Genomic DNA, 22590 nt, shown 5'->3' with positions numbered 1-22590 from the left:
TTAGTTTAAGCTCAGATTTCTTTCGGATAACAATTTAAAGGAAAACTGAGAAAACGGAAGAAAAATTGAATACAGCAAAATTTTGTTTACATACTTGACATTATCTATGAAATCTTTCTTGTTAGCTTGATCAGCAACTTTGTAATGCTTTGGAACGGTATAAATGTCTATGCATTTGGGATTCCGATTACAAGTACAATATTGGGGAAAAAAGAAACAGAATTTTGTAACACTTTATGAAAAATGAAGTACGATTTAAAAATTAAACCATCAGTTGATTTTGAGTTAATATGAGCTGGTAAATAAAAATATATTGGTTTTGGATGATGTGCCATGCTTTACTGTGTTGAGTACTCTGCAACATAGTGGGTGATACGTCCACAGGATTCCAGTCCTGGAGGTTGTTAACTTATGCACGTGTGTTACAGCAGCAATGTTCCAGAGAATGTGATTTTGGCATTGAGTTTTATTTGGGGAGGAAAGCAGCAATCTTATAAGTTCAGAAATATGGTGCTGCATTGCCAAGTTGGAGTGCCTGAGGCCTGATCCATCTCTAAATTCTCTTTGTAGGCAAATTTATGAATAAGTTATTGGTTGAGCTTCTAAGTGGGACATTTAATCTTGGAGAGAAGCATAAAAGAAAAACAACAGGACATTATTATTATACTGCAGAAGACCAGCAGCAATTCTATACCAATCCAAGGATCAGACCACTCCTCATTTGTGACTGAAGGCAAAACTGGCACAGGTTGGGGATGGGGTAATGAGGAATAACTGGGTTAAAATTGAGTTAATATTTTTGTTAGTGCAGATTTATTGTAAAGTTCTGAATTTTACACTCCCCAATTTAAAAATTTGAGAATATGTTTATTCCTTTTCCTAGGACATTGCTTTTGCCAAAATGTTTCTATTTTGATCTCAGGACAGTTTATATGTACAAACTGAAGAATCAAAACTATTCAGGGAGAGGTGTTTGTCAAAATGGCAAACTTCAGTTTTCTTTGATATGCAAGGAAAAACATTGGCAGTTTATTTTTGTCATTTTTCTGGCAGTTATTGTAAATTGTACATATGTAAAAGTTTGGAAAACCTGCAATTTTTGCATTAGCAGCATAGCATATTGTACAAATGAATAGTGTATGTGGTTGTGATTATGCTATTTTCCAAGTTTTATGTGGAAAACTGATTGCCCCTGTACAAAAAAAACACAGATTTCCTTCTTTAAAAATAAAAGGCATTTCAAAAGTTTTCTCCTTGTGTTCTTTGCTTCAAATATTCTGTGACTATTGTGAGTACCATTGTCACGTGTCATTTCTGAGTCACGAATGGTGTGTAAACTAATGGAGAGATTGTCAACAGAAGGAAATGAATACTGAATATATGCAAGGGGTTATTTTGGCCAAAGGGTGTACACAGTTGCTGGGTGCTGTACTAATAAACTTGAAAGTACAGAATTACATGGGAGTTTTGGTCTAATGGATGATGTCTATCATGATTTGAACATACTTTGATTTGATTTATTATTGTCACATGTATTAACATAAAGTGAAAATTATTGTTTCTTGCGTGCTATACAGACAAAGCGTGCTATTCATAGAAAAGGAAACGAGAGAGTGCAGAATGTCGTGTTACAGTCATAGCTAGGATGTAGAGAAAGATCAACTTAAATGCAAGATAGATCCATTCAAAAGTCTGATGGCAGAAGAAAGAAGTTTTTCTTGAGTCGGTTAGTACGTGACCTCAGACTTTTGTATCTTTTTCCCGAATGGAGAAGGTGGAAGAGAGAATGTCCGGAGTGCGTGGGGTCCTTAATTATGCCGGCTGCTTTGCCGAGGCAGTGGGAAGTGTAGACAGAGTCAGTAGATGGGAGGCTGGTTTGAGTGATGAACTGGGCTACATTCACAACCTTTTGAAGTTTCTTGTGGTTTTGGGCAGAGCAGGAGCCATACCAAGCTGTGATACAATCAGAAAGAATGCTTTCTATTGTGCATCTGTAAAAGTTGGTGAGAGTCATAGCTGACATGCCAAATTTCCTTAGTCTTCTGACAAAGTAGAGGCATTGGTGGGCTTTCTTAACTATAGTGTCGGCATGGAGGGGACCAGGACAGGTTGTTGGTGATCTGGACACCTAAAAACTTGAAGCTCTCAACCATTTCCACTTTGTCCCCATTAATGTAGACAGGGGCATGTTCTCCTTTACGCTTCCTGAAGTTGATGACAATCTCCTGCATTTTGTTGACATTGAGGGAGAGCTGTCGCTGCTCCAGTTCACCAGATTCGCTATCTGATTCCTATACTCTGTCTCGTCATTGTTTGAGATCCGACCCACTATGGTGGTGTCGTCAGCAAACTTAATTCGAGTTGGAGGGGGATTTGGTTACACAGTCATAGGTGTTTAGAAATATAGTAGAGGGCTGAGAAAACCGCTTCTGGGGCACCGGTGTTGAGGATGATCGTGGAGGTGGTGGTGTTGCCTATCCTTACTGATTGTGGTCTGTGGGTTAGGAAGTTCAGGATCCAGTTGCAGAGGGAGGAGTCAAGGCCCAGGCAACAGAGTTTGGAGATGGGTTTCGCAGGAATAATAGTGTTGAAGGCTGAGCTGTCGTCAATAAATAGGAGTCTGACATAAGTGTCTTTGTTACCTAGGTGTCAAGAAGGTGGGTGGCACAGTGGTTAGAACTGCTGCCTCACAGCGCCAAGGACCCGGGTTCGATTCCCAGCTTGGGTCACTGTGTGGAGTTTGCACCTTCTCCCTGTGTCTGCGTGGGTTTCCTCCACGTGTTCCGGTTTCCTCCCACAATCTGAAAGATGTGCTGGTTGACCCGAACAGGCGCTGGACTAGGGGAATTTCACTGTAACTTCATTGCAATGTTAATGTAAGCCTTACTTGTGACTAATAAATAAAATTTAAGAAGTCAAAGAAACATTAGATATTTCAAAATGCTTGTTACAAATAAAACAAAGGTATTTAAGTTGTTTACATCAGGTCGCACTCTGAGGTGCTTTAATACAATTATGATACATGTAATATTCACTGTGTACACTCAATGTGAGTCAAATAGCCCAAGGGGGTTCTATACAATTCCCCTCCCCTCAGTTTACTATGGCTGAAAGGTCTTGGGCAGTGACCTTCCCCATTGACCCTCAGCACATAGTCCTGGGCTTTGGAATGTGCCAGTGTGCAACACTCGGTCGAGAACAACTATTTGGACGGGAGGCCAACAGGTTTCGTCGATGAGATTTATATTTTAAAAATTGTATTCCTTCCTTAAAGTTATAAAGGCAATACGCTGCGCACACAGTAGAAACCCTTAATCCATCTCCAAAAAAACAATTCAAATTGAATCCAATTCATAGTCCCCAAAAGAGAGACATACAAAATCCAAGCTGACGAGAAAAGACATGGCTCCCCATCTTGGGCTTGATCTGACTCTTAGCCAAAAGGCCCAGAAGCACTCTTGCCAGCTGACTATGGTCTCACCCCTACCAGGTTGAGCCCTGTGAAACTCAAACTGGATTACAGATAGAAAAATATTCGCTGACTCTTTCCTTGCTGCCATTATGGTCCAATTTGGCAGACTGCTTTGTTCTTTTCTCTTTTTAAAAAAAACGATGACATTTAATGAATAAATCGCTCTTATCAGTATGTCTGCCCATTTGACCAATCTGTGTTCTGACTGCTTTAACCATATTTCCCTCCTATGTGTCATCTATCAACTTTGAGATGAAGTCCTACATACCCAAATCCAGGTCATTAATACACTTTAAGAACAGTGATCTTAATGCTGGAAGATCTGTTTATTCCTGCTTGAAAACCAATTCACTATTATTCACTCTTTTGTGCATCTTGCCGGCATCTCCAACGCTGGCATTTCCACATTGTGCATAGAACCATAGAAAATTACAGCTCAGAAACAGGCCTTTTGGCCCGTCTTGTCTGTGCCGAACCATTTTTTGCCTAGTCCCACTGACCCATGCCCTCTGGTTTTTTTCTCCCCTTGCCTCAGCGGAAAAAGCCTGCTTGCATTCACTCTATCTATACCCATCAAAATCTTATACACCTCTATCAAATCTCCCCTCAATCTTCTACGCTCCAGGGAATAAAGTCCCAACCTATTCAATCTCTCTCTGTAACTCAGCTTCTCAAGTCCCGGCAACATCCTTGTGAACCTTCTCTGCACTCTTTCAACCTTATTTACATCCTTCCTGTAACGAGGTGACCAAAACTGTACACAATACTCCAAATTCGGCCTCACCAATGCCTTATATAACCTTACCATAACACTCCAACTTTTATACTCGATACTCCGATTTATAAAGGCCAATGTACCAAAGGCACTCTTTACGACCCTATCCACCTGTGACGTCACTTTTAGGGAATTCTGTACCTGTATTCCCAGATCCCTCTGTTCAACTGCACTCTTCAGAGTCCTACCATTTACCCTGTACGTTCTACTTTGGTTTGGTCAGTTTTTGGTAACACATTTGGGATCAGTCTTCTGGTAGTGCACTTGTCCTCTTCCACTTTTGGGTGGCACAGGGGTTAGCACTGCTGCCTCACAGCACCAAGGACCAGATTCGATTCTCAGCTTGGGTCACTGTCTGTGCAGAGTCTGCATGTTCTCCCCGTGTCTGCGTGGGTTTCCTCCCAGTCTGAAAAATGTGCTGGTTAGGTGCATTGGCCATGCTAAATTCTCCCTCAGTGTGCCCAAACAGGTGCCGGAGTGTGGCGACTAGGGGATTTTCACAGTAACTTTATCGCAGTGTAATGTAAGCCTTACTTGTGACACTAATAAATAAACTTTAATGCCTATTCATGGAGTTCAGCTCACTCAATAATATAATAGTTATATATCTCAGTCCGTAACGGTTATAACTCTGTTTATAGTTTATATCTATGTTCTGGTTATGTATCTCTGCACGTTTTCTAGATGCAGCTACAGGATTGCACCTTGCAAAGGTGTTTGGCGCGGGCAGCAGCGGCCTCTGGCGGTAAAGATGAGACGGTGCACAGACGGGTGGGAGCTCCCTCTGGCGGAAGAGATGAGTCGGTGCAGTGGGTTGGAGCACCCTCTCGTGGTGGGGATGAATCAGTGCAACAGTGGGAGCACCCTCTGGTGGTGGGTATGAGTCAGTGCATTGAAAGGAGCGGCGGGGATGAGTCGGTGCAGCGGTGGGCGGGAGCGCTGTCTGGCAGAGGGAATGAGTCTGTATAGTAGTGGGATCGTCCTCTGACGGATGGGATGAGTCGTTGGGGTCGTGGAGCGCCCTTTGGCCGCGGGGAGGAGTCAGTGCAGCAGCGGGCGGGCTCGTCCTCTGGCGGTGGGGATGAGTCAGTGCAGCAGCGGGCGGGAGTACTCTCTGGCGGCTGGGATGAGTCGGTGCAATGGGTTGGCGCGCCCTCTGGCGGCGGGGTTGAGTCGGTGCAGTGGGTTGGAGCGCCCTCTGGCGACGGGGTTGAGTCGGTGCAATGGGTTGGAACGCCTTCTGGCGGCGGGATGAGTCGGTGCAGTGGGTTGGCGCGCCCTCTGGTGGCGGGGATGTGTCCGTGCAGTGGGTTGGAGCGCCCTCTGGCGACGGGGAGGAGTCAGTGCAGCGGTGGGCAGGCTTCGGAAATGGCCACGTTTTTCGGGGAGGTTGTGCCGGTTTTCTCCCGGGCGGTGGAGGATGAGGAGGAAGATCCGGAAATCCAGGCTGAGGAGCTGGGCCGCCGGTGAGGCCGGAGACTCCGGGATTGATCCGAGTGCCGGGAGTCTGAGTGAATAATCCCGGATCAATTATATTGACGGCCGAGTGGGATAGTTTGGTGGGGTTGGATGGGCTGAGTGGCCTGTGTGTGTGCGCAGTGTGGGGAGTCTCTGAGTCCTGGCTGATCCCCAGCTGTAAGTTGAGCAGAGGGGCGATGGCCTGGGCTTGTGTTTGGAAAGTGGGGCTGAGGGCAGAGTGGGGGCACCGCTGTGGGCATCGAGGATGAGCCGGATCAGCGGCACTGCCTCGGGACAGAGACTCAGGGGGACGCCCCGGGGAGCCGGGCTCGAATCCGCCACACCGCCCGCGGTGGAATTTGAATTCAATAAAAAACATCTGAAACCAAAGAGAAAATGCCGGAAAATCTCAGCAGGTCCGGCAGCATCTGTAAGGAGAGAAGATTGTTTTCGTTTATATCCAATTCAATCCAATCAAAGTTCAATTCAGAGTCTCAACGAGTGAGACATTCCCGATCCAAGCTGATGAGACCTGTCTGGCCGCCTCCTCGATGTGATCCAAGCCGATTGGAGCAGACGTTGCACCTCCTCCAGTGCTCGATCCCATTTCCATCTCAGCCAAAAGGCCCAGATGCTGCTTTTAAAAAATTGCTTCAGATGAAACCTCAGTGTAACCTCATTGACTTCTATCGAGTGCAGGACTGCACTTGATCTTAGCCCAAAGGCTGAGAGGAGAGAGCTGACGTTTCGAGTCCAGATGACCCTTTGTCAAAGCTAAAAGGCACAGAAAGTGGGAGATGTTTATACTGCAGGATGAGGGAATGAGAGACGAGTCATTGCCATAAAACCAAGGGGAAAGGCTGCTAATGGCAGTCCATAGAGAGAATAAAAGGTCCGAATGGCCAAACAGCATTTAAAAAAAACAATCTGGAATTGAGAATCTACTGATGACTGCGAAATCATTGTCAATTGTCAGAAAAACCCATCTGGTTCACTAACGTCCTTTAGGGAAGGAAATCTGCCGTCCTTACCTGGTCTGGCCTACGTGTGACTCCAGAGGCACAGCAATGCGGTTGACTCTCAACTACCCTCCAAGGGCAACTGGGGATGGGCAATAAATGCTGGCCCAGCCAGCGATGCCCATGACCCGTGAATAAAATAATAAAAAAATTCTTGCTGCCTTCTGGTCAGCTCTGCCTGGGGTCAGAATTGCCTTTTCAGGCCAGATTGGACAAGATTTGAAAAGTTAAACTGTGTTTACACTTCATTTTCCTGTGCCTGTCGTTGAGCTTTTCTGATTCATTCTGCAAATAGCTCACAGTTTAACCATTTATCCAGTGTTATGTGGTCTCCCTTCTGGTTGAAGATTAACTGTCCTCATATCTTCCCAATCAGAGAGATTACAATCCAATGGAGCACACACAGCAAAACATCAACAGAAAGTTCTGGAACGCCGAGTTTTACCTGCTCAACGTTTCTCATTGCTGTTGGACAGAATGCTGTAGGTGAGTAAAGTAAGAGGGGGCTGAAGGGTCTCCAGGTAAGAATTGTTGTTGGATGTGCCTGTCCTTCAGTCTTGTGTCTGTTTGCCAGATCGATGCACTGTTATTGCCCAGTCACTGTGTTGTTGCCTTTGCTCCGCTGCACGTCTAGTCTTAATCCAAACCTGGCTACACTGAAGTCAAGTCTCATCATCACATCATTTCATAATTCAATTTTTTTCCCGGATCGTGGAAACCCAACTCGCCTGGTTCCCCTCGGTCTCCGCCTGGTTCCCCATAGCCCCTGCCTAGTTCCCCGCTGGTGCCCCTGGGCCCCCGCCTGGTGCCCCTGGGCCCCCGCCAGGTTCCCCTGGACCCCCGCCAGGTTCCCCTGGGCCCCCGCCTGGTGCCCCTGGGCCCCCGCCTAGTGCCCCTCGGCCCCCGCCTGGTGCCCCTTGGCCTCTGCCTGGTTCCCCGTCTGGCTCCCCGCCTCATGCCCCTCGGGCCATTTTCTACCTCTTTGGTCTTCTCTTTATGTGCAGCCAGCTGATCACTGCTTCCGATTTCCTTTGCCTCCTCGTTGCAATGTACAGCAGTGATTGAATTATTATTATTTTATTATTGACCGCACATTCTCTGCTATTTGTCCTGGTAGGGTTTCTGAATTCCTTTGTTCAGTGCTGTGGGAGCTGGGAGGTTATTGGAGCTGTTACATTCTGGAATGAGAGAGTGAAGGGTACAGACACTGTCAATCAACAGTTCCCAGTAGATTCATCATGTCTTCTCTATCGACTGACGTCCAATCCAATGGTCAGTTTTATGATTGAATGAGTGTGTCTGAATATGTGACAGTTTGTACGTTTGCAGAGAGCTGCCCAAACCACTGCACATAAATCTCATTCCTGCTCAAGTGCATCACATTCATCCTTCACAAGATTAGTCTGACCGAATGGGTATTGTGTTTGCAGAGTGTACTGACTGTGGGGATGACAGACTAGCTACACCAGTCGGTAGGCGATGGTGTAGTGATATTGTCACTGGACTAGTAATCCAGAGACTCAGGGTAATGCTCTGGGGACCTGGGGTCGAATCCCGCCACATCAGATGGTGACATTTGAATTCAATAAAAATCTGGAATTAAAAGTCTAATGATGACCATGAAACCATTGTCAATTGTTGTAAAAACCCATCTGGTTCACTAATGCCCTTTAGGGAAGGAAATCTGCCGTCCTTACCTGGTCTGGCCTACATGTGACTCCGAAGACACAGCAATGTGGTGGACTCTTAAATACCCTCAGGGATGGACAATAATGCCGGCCCAGCCAGCGACACCCACATCGAACAAGATAAACACCCAGCAAATATTCCCTCCCGCAACCTGTCTCTGCTGAAGACAAGTCGGGTTACTCGGGCAGTTATAAATGACCCGGACTTGTTGGCATCAGTAAGTGATTTGATTGTGGAATGGTCACAGCCAGATCTGGTCTGACCCTTGGTTAATTTGGGGGGGGGGGGGGGGGGGGGGGGGCTGGCTTTTTTTTCTTTCTCAGACTGGCCACCACAGATTGGCTGAAGAGTGATGACTGAGCTTCAGCTGGGTTCAATGCCAACGTCCCTCCCACCAAGCTGAGGTGAGGTTGAAGGTTGACTGACAATGCAGAGCAAGATCCCGTATAACCCTAGGGCAGTTGATTTACCCTTTCGAGGTTGAGTTAGAAGTTGCTGTTAGTAGATGCAGCTGAATCCCAAAGTTTATTTTTTTTATTAGTCAGGCTTACATTGACACTGCAGTGAAGTTACTGTGAAAATCCCCTATTTGTCACATTCTGGTGCCCGTTCGAGTACACTGAGGGAGAATTTAGCATGGCCAATGCACCTAACTTGCACATCTTTGGACTGTGGGAGGAAACCGGAGCACCTGAAGGGAACTCACGCAGACACGGGGAGAACGTGCAAACTTCACACAGAAAATGACCCAAGCCGGGGATCGAACCCGGGTCCCTGGCAGCAGTGCTAACCACTGTGCCGCAAATTCATTCAATAATATGATCTAACGGTTAATGCTGTGAATGAACTAGTATCTGCATTAGCATCAATTCTGTTTACGTGTGTGCATGTTGCTGTTTTTCACACTGATGTCTCACTAGCCAGTAATGACCCAGCTGAGAGACTTTCTAACTGTGCCAGTGTGGGAAACTTCTAGTCAGAACAGTATTTGAAAAATACTTCAGTGATGGCAAAGCGTCGCGTTACAGCCTGAAGTCATGGAAGGTGTGAGAGAAATGCAAGTTCTTCCCTTGAAAGTGTTGTTTTATTGTTGTCATGTGTTATCTTTCTGTCACTAGATTCTGAGCTGCCATTGTAGTTGCTACGTTGCGGAAGGTCAGCTCTTTCAGTGGACTGAAAAGGTGTGTTTCCTCATGAACTCTCGGGTGTATAGGCGGAAGACGCGTGCTTTATATCTTCAGTTGTAGCTCTGCGTTAGGGGATAGGGAACTGGCAGGGTGCTGGCTTTCAGTGCTGGCTGGACAGGGTATTCTGCGACTTGGATTGATGACCCATGGAGCTCGTGTTCACCTCCAGCCACCACACATTTAAATACAGTTTAAAATAAATTGTAAAGTGATTATGAAATGGTCAGACTGCCATTAAATCCCAGCTAGTTCCTGATGTCCTTTTGGGAAGGAAAGCTGCCATCCTTACCCAGTCTGGGCCTGTATGTGACTCCAGATCCCAATCATGGTGCTGCTCTCCTATCTGTGCTCCATCTCATTCTTCTGCAGAGTAGGACACCCAGTAGCAGGTTTTCCATTGACAACCAAACCCCTTCCATTGATAAAAGAAAGCTGACAGACACTTCTCAACACCCACCCCCCACACACACATTCCCTCTCATCCCCTCTCTCTCTCTCACTAACCTTTTCTCTCTCTCTCATCCCCTCTCTTTCACTCTCTTATCCCTCTCTCTCATTACTCTCCATCTCTCATCCTCTCTCTAACCCTTTCTCTCTCTTTCTCATCCCCTGTTTCTCTCTCATCCCGTCTCTCCCTTTCTCTCTCTGTCACCCTCTCTCTAACCCTTTCTCTCTCGCCCATCCTCTCTCTCTCTCTCTCTAACTCTCTCTCTCCCTAACCCTTTCTCTCTAACCCTTTCTCTCTCTCTAACCCTCTCTCTCTCTCTCTAACCCCCTCTCTCTCTCTAACCCCCTCTCTCTATCCCCCTCTCTCTCTCTCTCTAACCCTCTCTCTCACTCTCTAACCCTCTCTCTCTAACCCTCTCTCTCTTTCTAACCCTCTCTCTCTAACCCTCTCTCTCTTTCTAACCCTCTCTCTCTCTAACCCTCTCTCTTTTTCTAGCTCTCTCTCTTTCTCTCTAACCCTCTCCCTCTCTACTCCTCTTTCTCTAATCCCCTCTGACTCTCACTCATTCTCACCCTTACCCTCTCTCAGCCCCTCTCTTCCTCTCTCATTCTTTCACTCTCTCTTTCTCACCCTCTCTCTCTCTGTCTCTCGCTCTCTCTCACCTTTCTCTCTCGCTCTCACATACACCCTCTCTCCTTGCTCCTATTAAGGCCCTTAGCTGGCCACATGATGACACTTAAGGACCTTTTCCTGCCCAGCCTCAATTTTTGAGGAAAAATTGAAGACGTTAAAATGTTTAAAAACTGAAGGAGTTCTCACCCTTGACCTTGGATGGGAAGGGGTGGGAGGTGGGGGGCTTCCATCGGAAGGTCTACGTTTCCAAAGTCCTGTGTCGTATGAAAGTAGACAGTCTGTCACATGAGAATGCTAGATTTTGAGACGCAGCCACACACGGCTGTGAGTTGGGACACGATAATAATGTCCACAGTGGGAGTAACCATTTCAGAACGAGCCATGTAATTTTATCCTGTGGTATTTTCGTGTGTCAGGCAACTCAATGGAGGAAATGTTTGGAATCATTACAGGTCTTTGGAAATATCCAGAAAAGGAATCTGGAAGTGATTGTATTATCGAGCTGCTCTGTGACTGAATATAAATCTCCCAGCTCCACTTCCAGCATCACTGTGCCTTTCCTCCGAGCTTTGAAAACCAGTGTATTCCGGGAGACGCCTCATTGTCCATTACTCGAGCAGCCAAATGTCATATCCGGTCTCCCCGCAGCAGGTATGGGCTGTGAGGAATTCCACAAGAGTGGGAGAGCAAGTTGATATCAAAATCTTCACCAGTGACTGCAGTTGTTGAGTTTTAATCTGTGGTGATGCTTTGGAGCAAAACCAAATAGCGTTGATGTAGAATTTCTAGCTTGGGAAGCCCAATTTCCCCATAATTGAGTCATGTTTCCATTTGGGATGAATCGTTTTCATTTTTCCTTCCTTTCACACATGGGCAGTAATCTTTTTCCTCCAATTCTGTTCAGATAAGAAATGGGGCGGCATGGTGGCACAGTGGTTTGCGCTGCTGCCTCACAGTGCCAGGGACCTGGGTTCGATTCCTGGCTTGGGTCACTGCTTGTGTGGAGTTTGCACATTGTCCCCGTGTCTGCATGGGTTTCCTCCAGGTGCTCCGGTTTCCTCCCACAGTCCAAAGACGTGCTGGTTAGGTGCATTGGCCATGCTAAATTCTCCCTCAATGTACCCGAACAGGTGCCGGAGTGTGGTGACTAGGGCATTTTCACGGTAAATAAAACTCAAAAGCCTAATCCTGCTTTCTCCCCATAACCTTTGATCCCGTTCGTCCCAAGTGCTATATCTAGCCGCCTCTTGAATACATTCAATGTTTTGGCATCAAAAGAAGGAACTTGCTAGCTTAAAATCTGTCCTGCCATAGTCTCAGAGTGCCCATGGTTAGACAACAAATAGCCTTTGTAATATGAAAATTGTTTTGTAATCTGCCATTTCCTATTCAATTTAATTCCATCTCCCCTTTTGGACATGTCTCAGCTCTAACCTGCCTTCACCTCTGGTGCCGACCAAGATTGTGTGTGGTGTCAAAATACTGGTGGATATGGTGGTCTGATGTCATTTTCACAATGAGGTTACTTGAACAGACCTGGAGATGTAACCCATTTAAAACAGCTCACAAGTTAACTTTTCAATCACCTGACTGGGCTTGTTTGCCAGACCTGTTCCAAGATACCCCTGCCTGGGTTGGACTATGTACATATTGCCTCAAGAAGTACTCTTGGACACACAGAACAAACTCTGCCCCGTCCAAGCCCCTGGCACTTAAGGAATCCCAGTCTATATTGGGGAAGTTACAATCACCCATCAAAACAACCCTGTTTTTACATCTTCCCATAATCTGCTGACATCTCAGTTCCTCCACTTCACACTGGCTGTCGGGAGGCCTGTAATACAACCGCAACAGTGTGATTGCACTGCTCCTGATCCTGGGTTCTATCCATATGGCCTCACTGCATGATCCCACCAAGGTGTCCTCCCCCTGTATAGCAGTGATATTCTCCCTAATCGGTAAAGCAACACTCCCACCTCTTTTGTCACCCTCACTATCTCACCTGAAGCATCTAAATCCTGGAATGCTGAGCTGCCAGTCCTGCCCTTCTTTCATCCAAGTCTTCGTAATTGTAACAACATCATAATTCCATGTACTAATCCAAGCTTTAAGTTCATCTGCCTTACCTGTCAAACTGCTTGCATTAAAGCAAGCACACCTCAGACCATCTGCCCTGTCATGTTTTGTACATGTACGTGTATTGCTGAGATTAGGAGGTCAGTGCAGGAAGAGGTGAAACTGAAATCCCACTGCTCTTTCCGTGGCAAAGACTGCCCACCAGTAACTATGGATGGGCAATAGGTGCCAGCCTTGCTAATGATGTCGGTAAAAGGGATAACTTACAGATCTATTGGGAAAATGTGGGCCTATTTGAGTAGCACTCAATTTAAAGAGTCAGCACAGGCACAATGGGCCAAATGGACTTCTCCTGATTCTAAATCCCCAAAATGAGTTTTATAAAGTTTACCTGTGCTTCCTGGTACGATACCTTCTGATAGACTTCCGATAGTTTGAATTTTGTGTTTTAAAAGCTTGCTGTCCCCGGGTAAAATAATGTGAAGTGAAAAGTGGGTTTTTCGGTTAAACCTGCACGGTATCTGGGTCTTTTCTGTCTCACGTTTTCTCTGATGGAAGGCGGGAAGTCAGGAGGTCTGATTTCCAGAGTGGCTGCATTCCTCACGCGAATGGCTGTTCTTCATGTGTGAGCTCAATCCGCGAATGGCACTGAGGCCAATTGTGGTACATACCCCCTCCCCCCAGCATCAAATCTCAGTTCAGTCCAGGGTGGAGTGTAGAAATGCTGTGGGGAGGTGGTGACTCAGTGATAATGTCACTGGACTAGTAATCCAGAGGCTCCAGGCTAATGGCCTGGAGACGTGACCTCAATTCCCACCATGGCGAAATTTCAATTCAATTTAATCTTGTTGGGTTAAGCACAAGTTTGGTTAAAGATGTGGGTGGGCATAAGAAACGTTACAAAGGTGGAGAGGTGGCAGAGTTAAGGGAGAGAATTTCAGACTGTGCAACCCAGACAACTCGAGGCACAGCCACCAGTGATGGGACAAATGTCGGGGGGGGGGGGGGAGGGGGGGCTGATGGCACGGTGGCACAGTGGTTAGCACTGCTGCCTCACAGCGCCAGGGACCCAGCTTCAATTCCGGCCTCGGGTCACTGTCTGTGTGGAGTTTGCATGTTCTCCCTATGTCTGCTTGGGTTTCCTCCTGGTGCTCCGGCTTCCTCCCACATTCCAAAGATGTGCGGGTTAGGTTGATTGGCCATGCTAAATTGCCCCTTAGTGTCGGGGACTAGCTAGGATAAATGCATGGGATTATGGGGATAGGGCCTGGGTGGGATTGTGGTCAGTGCAGATTCGATGGGCCAAATGGCCTCCTTCTGCACTGTGGGGTTCTATTGTTCTAATAAATCTGGAATTATAAAATAGTTTCATTAATGACAACTATCATTGATTTTTTTCACTGATCTGGTTCAGGGGAAATCTGCCATCCTTACCCAGTCTGGCCTACACATGACTCCAGAGCCACAGCAATGTGATCAATGTGAAATGACCAAGAAACCCACTCAGTTCAAGGGTAATTAGGGATGAGCAACACCCACATCCATGAAGGAATAGGAAAAAAGTTCTGGTTTGCGTGGGTGAGGAGGGGACTTGAATCTAGTCTTGTGGAGAGTTGAGGGTGGCCTGGGTGGGATGCTTCAGGAACTATGCCCATTTGTTGCTTTGATCAATGAGTTTTCCTGTGATTTCCTCTCCAGTTCTGAGCTATTGTCAAGTTCGGCAGATACCTGCTGTGCTCTATCATTGCTACAGTGACGTCACAGCTATAGATTCTCTGACGATAGAAGCTTTCCGGCCACTCCTTACCTGCAAGAGTCTGATTTCCTTTGTGAAAGTAAGGACTATTTATGTTTTACTCGTGTGTGTAAGGGGGCTGTATCACTGAGCAATGCGGAATTGTGCATGGAAAATATATTGTGTATATATCATAGCAGTGGTCTACTTGGTGATCCATTCTTAAATAATATTTAATTAAATCCTCTTCATTACTTAACTTCACAACCAGAATTTGATTCCATTTTTTCCCCTTGATTAATCCTCCAGTCCAGATGGCGTTAGTTGGTGGAGGCAGAGATCCTAAACTCTTTTGAAAAGTACCTGGATCTGCACTTCAAGTGCTGTAAGCTATAGGGCTATGGGCCAGGTGCAGGAAGGTGGGATTAAAAAGGGCACCTGGGTCCTTGGGTTGGCATGGACAAGATGGGTCGAATGGCTTCCTTCTGTGCTGTAACCTTTCTATGGTTCTAAAATAGAAAAGGGACAGTAAGTGGGTTGACGGTTGGTGGGCTACTAGTCTAATCAGCAGCCCTCCAATAGTTTGCCAGCTCCCCATTCTGTGTGTGTGAGTTTATACAAAATCTTCCTGAAGGACCCATCACTGCCAAGATTAATCCTGTCCTCGTGGTTGCTGAAAGTTACCCGGCTGTTCATCCAAGGAGTTCTTCCTCTGTGAGACTGGAGAATTAATTTTGGCAGGATATTTAACCTTGGAAGAATCACATTTGAGCCTGCCCTGGCTTACATAACATCTGGCACACCTGGAGCATAAACCTGCATGGAGCTAATGGGCCGAATGGCCTATTTCTGCACCACAGTTTCTGTGTAACAACTTGCATTTCCAATATTAAGAACCCTCCCAAGGAGCTGCACAGAGGTCTAAGGGAGAAAGGAGTCCAAGCCAGGTTTTGGGAGGAGTGATCACAAGTTTGGTTAAAGATATGGGTGGATAATAGAAGTGTTACAAAGCTGGAGAGGTGGCAGAGTTAAGGGAGAGAATTTCAGACAGTGCAACTGGGGCAACTCGAGGCACAGCCACCAGTGACGGGGCAAATGAAGGGCCAGAACCAGTGGAACGGAGAGCTGTGGGGGGAGGGGTGGTATAATAGGTTGTATCGTTGAAGGTGGTTACACAGGTAGGGAGGAGCAGAGCCATGAGAGAATTAAATCAGGGGATGAGACTTGTAAATTTGGGCTGTTTGGGGCAGTGTTAATCAGCGAGGTCAAAAGTGTTGGACAATTGGGTCTTGGTGTGGAATAGATTGCAATGCAGTTTTTCAGCAAGCATCAGTGGATAGGAGTGGGAATATTGGTTGATTTCCCTTCCCCCTTCCCTCTGCTCCACACAATCACCACTAGCCCTGGGGTCCTTTGAGACTGAAATGCATTGGCATTTGAAGCATTTGTGAATGGTTCCTTTGTTTCCTTCCAGGATACCTCCCAAAGTGCAGAAATACTGAAACAACTCGTGGATATGAGCAAGATCCAAAGCAACCTGTACACATGAGACAGTAACAATTCCTCAACAGTTACTGAATTAACTACTGTGAGAGATTTCCCAAAGTACTTGGCTGCCTGGATTTAGTAATGTTTTATAATCCTTAAAAAATATTAAACTCTTTAACAGTTTTGTTTCATAGTGTTTTGCATTGAATACTTTGTTGGAATTCGATATGTATTATTAATATCTTATGTTCACGATATTGCTTCCTTGAATTTTTTTGTTTATTTATTTCCGGTCTAGAATTAACTCCATTAACCCCAGAAATCTGGTTCTGGTTGCATTGCTGCCATTATCCTGTAGGCTTGTCAGTCATTAAAATCTGAATTGAGCAGATGTATTCCTTTGTTGAGGTCATTTACCTGATATTTACAAAGGTGGAGGTTCCAGCTCAGAGCTTACTTCCATGTACACAAGTTTTAAAAGCACCGACATTTACAATTCCATATGATTTGTCCTTGTTCTCATTCCGCCTCAGAAACAGGCCTCCTGCTGGTCATCGATTGATTATACGCCCGTACCCACGCCTGCCGTTTGATGGTCAAAGATAAAACTGCTGAATATTAGAAACAAAACTCAGTAAGGAGTGGAGGTGTTTCGGACAACAGATTGTTTATCAGAACAAGTTGCTTATCCAGCAGTGAGGATACCCCAGTGGCAAGCAATAAAAGAAGTAACTTAACAAAGTAAATCAAATAAACTTCATTACACCGCCACGCCTTGGGCCATGAAAGCTCCCCACAAGCTCCATCTGCTTTCTATGTGTATCGGGTCAACTGACCACCACATCATTTTGCCATTGGTTACATTGTCTAATGGGTCAGCCCCTCACAGCATGTTATCATTGGTTATATTATAACGTGTTTTAGGGTGAACTGCTCAGACCTGGCATCCAGGAACATTGGGAAGATGAATCTATGAGCACCTTCTAAGCCCATGACTGCTACCATCTGAAAGGACAAGGGCAGCAGACATCTGGGAACGCCACCACCTGGAAGTTCCCCTCCAAGTCATGCACCATCCTGACTTGGAACCATATAGCTATTCCTTCTCAGTCGCTGGGCCAGAATCCTGGAACTCCCTGCCTAACAGCAGTGTGGGTGTACCTACACTTCAGGGACTGCAATGGTTCAAGAAGGTGACTCACCACTACCTTCTCAAGGACAGTCAAGGATGTGCAATAAATGCTGACCCAGCCAGCGACGCCCACATCCCAGAAATTAATTTTAAAAACTTACTGCCTGAACAGTTAAATGCTTAACAGGCCTATTTGTCTTCTCTGAAATTATTGCATCTCCTCAACAGCGTGCTAATAGATATCAACATTTCCAATATTGAGGAAGCCTTTTCATTGATGTGTTTGAGAGGAAATACTTTGTTTTGGGTTGACTTCCTCAGAGCACATCCTCTCCTTTTAACTATGAGACGCTATGTTGTCATTTCCTCCCACCGCCTCTGTCAGCAAGAACTTTCAAATCAGGAAACTGATTCCAAAAATACTCCGGTGTTGGGGGTGGGATGGGGGAGGAGGAACTGCGTCAATGTTTCAGTGATTGAAGAGAGTGGTGAAGGTTCAGAAATGGACAGAGTAAGTTCACAAGTAAATTTACACACATGTAATAACTGTGTTACCAGAACCCAGAAATACTAATTATTTTCAGGTTAAATAGATAAAAACCTCAGTCAAAAAATGGTGAGTGGAATTCTCTCATTTTGAGGCCAAGTCCTGTGGTGGATCAGGAACGTGGAGTGTTTCCCACTGCGGCGGCTGACAGGAAAACGGCAAATCTTCCAGCCTGGCCTTATTAATTATGCACCTGGGTATTTTAGACCGTATTCGGTGACGGGCCAGGCATGGATGTCATATTGTCCACCGTCTCATATTGAAAAGGTGCCCAACATCACCGACCGACCATTGAAGAAAGAAGATGGATCTCCAGGAACATTCTGTGGCTGGAAGACGGGCTCTCTCTAGAACAGCTAATGTGGAAAATTCACCAGCAGATGCTCCCCCCACCCACTGCTGGCCGGCGTCCTCCATCCTGAAATCCGGAGGCAGCCCCCCCACCTCCCTGTCGTCGTTCTAGTGAGTCTCGACACCTGCATGCCATGTTTCGGGCATGTTTAATGCCAATGTATTTTCCCGCTGACATTGTGGAAAATCACGTCGGGGATGTTGAGCACATATCTGCATCCTATTAATGGGATACAAATGAGGTTCATGCCAGCCTCTGGTGAGTTTTCTGACCTGCCACGATGGGCAACAGCGGATGGTCCCACTAAATGCTGGCGTGAAACGATTTCTAAGCCTCCCACCATATTCTCCCCTTGTGCGCCATCCATTGAACATGCTGATGGGGGCTGGGGAGAATTCCACCTGGGATATTAATGGAGTGGTTGTATAATTAGTCAATTCTGGCCTCATAATGCAGAGTACGAGAGTTCAGAATCATGGAAGTGTGAGATTTTGAATTCAGATTCTAGAATTCAGCATGACTGATCTACCTAACCTGCAAATCTTTAGACTGTGGGAGGAAACCGGAACACCCGGAGGAAACCCACGCAGACATGGGGAAAATTTGCAGACTCCACACAGACAGTCACCCAAGGCTGGAATTGAACCTGGGTCCCTGGCACTGTGAGGCAGCAGTGCTAACCACTGTGCCACCATGCCATTTATCTCATGCCTCTATTTGGGACCTTGCTGTGTGCAAATTCTGTGTTCGTCAGTGAGTAAGATTTCAAAGTAGTTCATTGGCTGTGGATGTGAGGTCATGAAAGAATCTATGTAACTTTTCTTTCCATTCCATGATCTCACGTAAATGTGCAAAATAAAGACAAGTGTTTCACCACAGAAGAAGAGGGAGGTGAAAGATAAAGTCATCTGAGGCCAAACTGGCGCACTACTGAATGATATATGTTAGAAAACATCACTCAAACTCTTGGAGTAGGCTGTTTGACTAGAATTTTGCCTGGGGTACTTTGCATTGTGCAGACATCACAACAGGAGTTTATTGTGCTAATAAAATACTTCAAATCATTTAATTTACTGATTATTACTGAGTAGGGAAGTTGAATAGAACCCATGCAGTGGAATGCTGTGGTGACAAGCATGCAAGATGGTGTGTTGTTACATCAGTAAATAATAGTGTTAAAGTCCTGAACTGATATTCAACACGTGATTATTTTAATGTATATATGGTGGCAGAGGGAGAATGCCAGTCAGATTAAATTCTTAAAATCTACGTGTTAGGTCAGTTTTTCTGTTCTCCCATTTTCTCTCTCAAGAGAATTTTGTGATTGTTTGTGATTTATATAAATGATCTGGAAGAAGGTGTAACTGGGGTGATCAGTAAGTTTGCGGACGACACAAAATTGGCAGGACTTGCAGATAGTGAGGAGCATTGTCAGAAGCTACAGAAGGATATCGATAGGCTGGAAATTTGGGCAAAGAAATGGCAGATGGAGTTCAATCCTGATAAATGCGAAGTGATGCATTTTGGTAGAAATAATGTAGGGAGGAGCTATACGATAAATGGCAGAACCATAAAGGGTGTAGATACGCAGAGGGACCTGGGTGTGCAAGTCCACAGATCCTTGAAAGTGATGTCACAGGTGGTGAAGAAGGCATATGGCATGCTTGCCTTTATAGGACGGGGCATAGAGTATAAAAGTTGGGGTCTGATGTTGCAGATGTATAGAACGTTGGTTCGGCCGCATTTGGAATACTGCGTCCAGTTCTGGTCGCCACACTACCAGAAGGACGTGGAGGCTTTGGAGAGAGTACAGAGGAGGTTTACCAGGATGTTGCCTGGTATGGAGGGGCTTAGTTATGAGGAGAGATTGGGTAAACTGGGGTTGTTCTCCCTGGAAAGATGGAGGATGAGGGGAGACTTAATAGAGGTGTATAAAATTATGAAAGGCATAGAACAAAGAACAAAGAACAGTACAGCACAGGAAACAGGCCCTTCGGCCCTCCAAGCCTGTGCCGCTCCTTGGTCCAACTAGACCAATCGTTTGTATCCCTCCATTCCCAGGCTGCTCATGTGACTATCCAGGTAAGTCTTAAACGATGTCAGCGTGCCTGCCTCCACCACCCTACTTGGCAGCGCATTCCAGGCCCCCACCACCCTCTGTGTAAAAAACGTCCCTCTGATGTCTGAGTTATACTTCGCCCCTCTCAGCTTGAGCCCGTGACCCCTCGTGATCGTCACCTCCGACCTGGGAAAAAGCTTCCCACTGTTCACCCTATCTATACCCTTCATAATCTTGTATACCTCTATTAGATCTCCCCTCATTCTCCGTCTTTCCAAGGAGAACAACCCCAGTCTACCCAATCTCTCCTCATAGCTAAGACCCTCCATACCAGGCAACATCCTGGTAAACCTTCTCTGCACTCTCTCCAATGCCTCCACGTCCTTCTGGTAGTGCGGCGACCAGAACTGGACGCAGTACTCCAAATGTGGCCTAACCAGCGTTCTATAGATAGGGTGAACGGTGGGAAGCTTTTCCCCAGGTCGGTGGTGACGTTCACGAGGGGTCATAGGTTCAAGGTGAAGGGGGGGAGGTTTAACACAGATATCAGAAGGACATATTTTACACAGAGGGTGGTGGGGGCCTGGAATGCGCTGCCAGGCAAGGTGGTGGAGGCAGACACACTGGGAACGTTTAAGACTTATCTAGACAGCCATATGAACGGAGTGGGAATGGAGGGATACAAAAGAATGGTCTAGTTTGGACCAGGGAGCGGCGCGGGCTTGGAGGGCCGAAGGGCCTGTTCCTGTGCTGTATTGTTCTTTGTTCTTTGTTCTGTTCTAAGAGAGTGCTGGGGTACAATTCCATAGATGTTACCCTCTCTGGTGTGCAGAGTCCATTTGTCTAGCATGTGCGAAGATGTCTTTTGTACAACAATGGCCAGGTCAATAAGAAACAAGCTTATGGTTCCATTGCACCTCATGCAGAGAGCAAATCCCCCACAACCAGGAGGTTGAACTTGATCTTGTCCTTAACTGTTGTGAATTATTTTTGTTATTGGTAATTACCTGAATCTTGGGGCACAGAATTTCAAAATTTGCCAGTGATACCAAACTTGGAGGAAATGGAAACAGTGAGGATGATACAAATTGCCTACAAAATGACATTGATAGGTTAGTAGAATGGGCAAGCACATGGCAGATAGAATTTAGTGTAGAAAAGCGTAAAGTGATGCATTTTGGCAGAAGGGTTAGGGAGAGGCAATGTAGACTTAATGGCACAGTTCTACTGGGTGTGCAGGAACAGAGGAATCTGAGGGTCATTATGATCCCCATACAAGTAACCTAAAACATACTTCCCAGTGACCAATGGAAAGAACCAAAGGACAAAATTTAATGTTTCATGACTTTTATTGTAACAAAAAACTAAAATACATGTAGATCAAACATTAATTAACAGACAACTAATGCATCAAATTAACAACAAAAAAGTAGGTTTTGCAAGATCTAATGAAAAATATGTCACAAAATCCTTTCACTGTGCCAGATACTTTGGAAATATATGTAGCACTACAGGAACTGTCCCAGATCATCAGCAGCCTACCACACCAGATTGAAACTTCCAGAATGGTCCAGAGCAAGGCACACCTTGGCGACTCTGTTTCTTAAATCTTCAAAAGCCTTGTCTGTTCTATTCTCTTTCTTCGGAAAAGAAACCAAAATCTCACCATTATCCTGCTTTGTCGGGAATACAATGCAATTGCCTTTTTGTCTCCGTGCGTCTCAAACAGCAGCTGTTCTTCTGCTGTGAGCCACCGTGCAAAGTGTTAAAATGGGCAGCCAACACTTTAACAAGTTTCTCTTTGAATTTCTCTCCCCACAGCAAAAAGATCACATGGGCATGACTCTGAGTAGAGGTGTTTATCTAAAATTCTCTGTATTACTTTGAGTTAAAGGTACATTTCAAAACATAGCCATGTTGCAAAGTTCAGCAGCCATAACAGGCACATGTGCATTGATTTTTGAAGATGATTTGATTGGATTTATTATTGTCACATGTATTAGTTTACAGTGAAAAGTATTGTTTCTTGCACATTATACAGACAAAGCATACCATTCATAGAGAAGGAAAGGAGAGGGTGCAGAATGTGATTGTAGAGTCACAACTAGAGTGTAGAGGAAGATCAGCTTAATATAAGGTCCGTCCATTCAAATGATGGCAGCAGGGGAGAAGCTGTTCTTGAGTCGGTTGGTATGTGACCTCAGACTTTTGTCTCTTTTCCTGTTGGATGAAGGTGGAAGAGAGTATGTCCGGGGTACGTACATACCCCGGACATATTATGCTGGCTGTGTTTCCGAAGCAGTGGAAAGTGTAGACAGAGTCAATGGATGGGAGGCTGGTTTGCGTGATGGACTGGGCTGCGATCCCGATCCTTTATAGATGGCAAGACATATTGCGAGGATAGTTAGCAAAACATATGGGATATTGGGCTTCATAAGTAGACCATTGAATATGAAAGCAGGGAAGTTATGCTGAACTCCCATCAAGGTGTTTTTAGGTCCCAACTGGAGAATTGTGTCC

At 45.7% G+C, this 22590-nt stretch overlaps 1 protein-coding gene across 1 annotated transcript; it reads left to right on the top strand.

Moving 5' to 3' along the window:
- Positions 1-5542: 5542 nt before the first annotated feature.
- On the top strand, positions 5543-16235 carry psmg1 (proteasome (prosome, macropain) assembly chaperone 1). The gene is made up of 7 exons (XM_078232018.1): positions 5543-5713; positions 7101-7210; positions 7842-7996; positions 9532-9594; positions 11134-11332; positions 14456-14592; positions 15967-16235. The coding sequence occupies exons 1-7, from the start codon at positions 5616-5618 to the stop codon at positions 16039-16041; spliced, it is 837 nt and encodes a 278-aa protein (XP_078088144.1). The 5' UTR covers positions 5543-5615; the 3' UTR covers positions 16042-16235.
- The last annotated feature ends 6355 nt before the right edge of the window (positions 16236-22590 follow it).

The sequence above is a fragment of the Mustelus asterias genome, chromosome 17 (genome assembly GCF_964213995.1).
Source record: "Mustelus asterias chromosome 17, sMusAst1.hap1.1, whole genome shotgun sequence".
In the NCBI taxonomy this organism is placed as follows: Eukaryota; Metazoa; Chordata; class Chondrichthyes; order Carcharhiniformes; family Triakidae; genus Mustelus; species Mustelus asterias.
The sequence above is the reverse complement of the archived record's forward strand: the minus strand, read 5'-3'. Positions and strand labels throughout refer to the sequence as shown.

What these genes read in the sequence shown, in the direction of transcription:
- psmg1 (XM_078232018.1), top strand. Translation starts at nt 5,616, where the DNA reads ATGGCCACGTTTTTCGGGGAGGTTGTGCCGGTTTTCTCCCGGGCGGTG. An exon ending in TCTTTCAGTGGACTGAAAAG is followed by an intron (nt 9,595 to 11,133) that starts GTGTGTTTCCTC and finishes GAATCATTACAG; the next exon opens with GTCTTTGGAAATATCCAGAA. An exon ending in ATCCGGTCTCCCCGCAGCAG is followed by an intron (nt 11,333 to 14,455) that starts GTATGGGCTGTG and finishes TTTCCTCTCCAG; the next exon opens with TTCTGAGCTATTGTCAAGTT.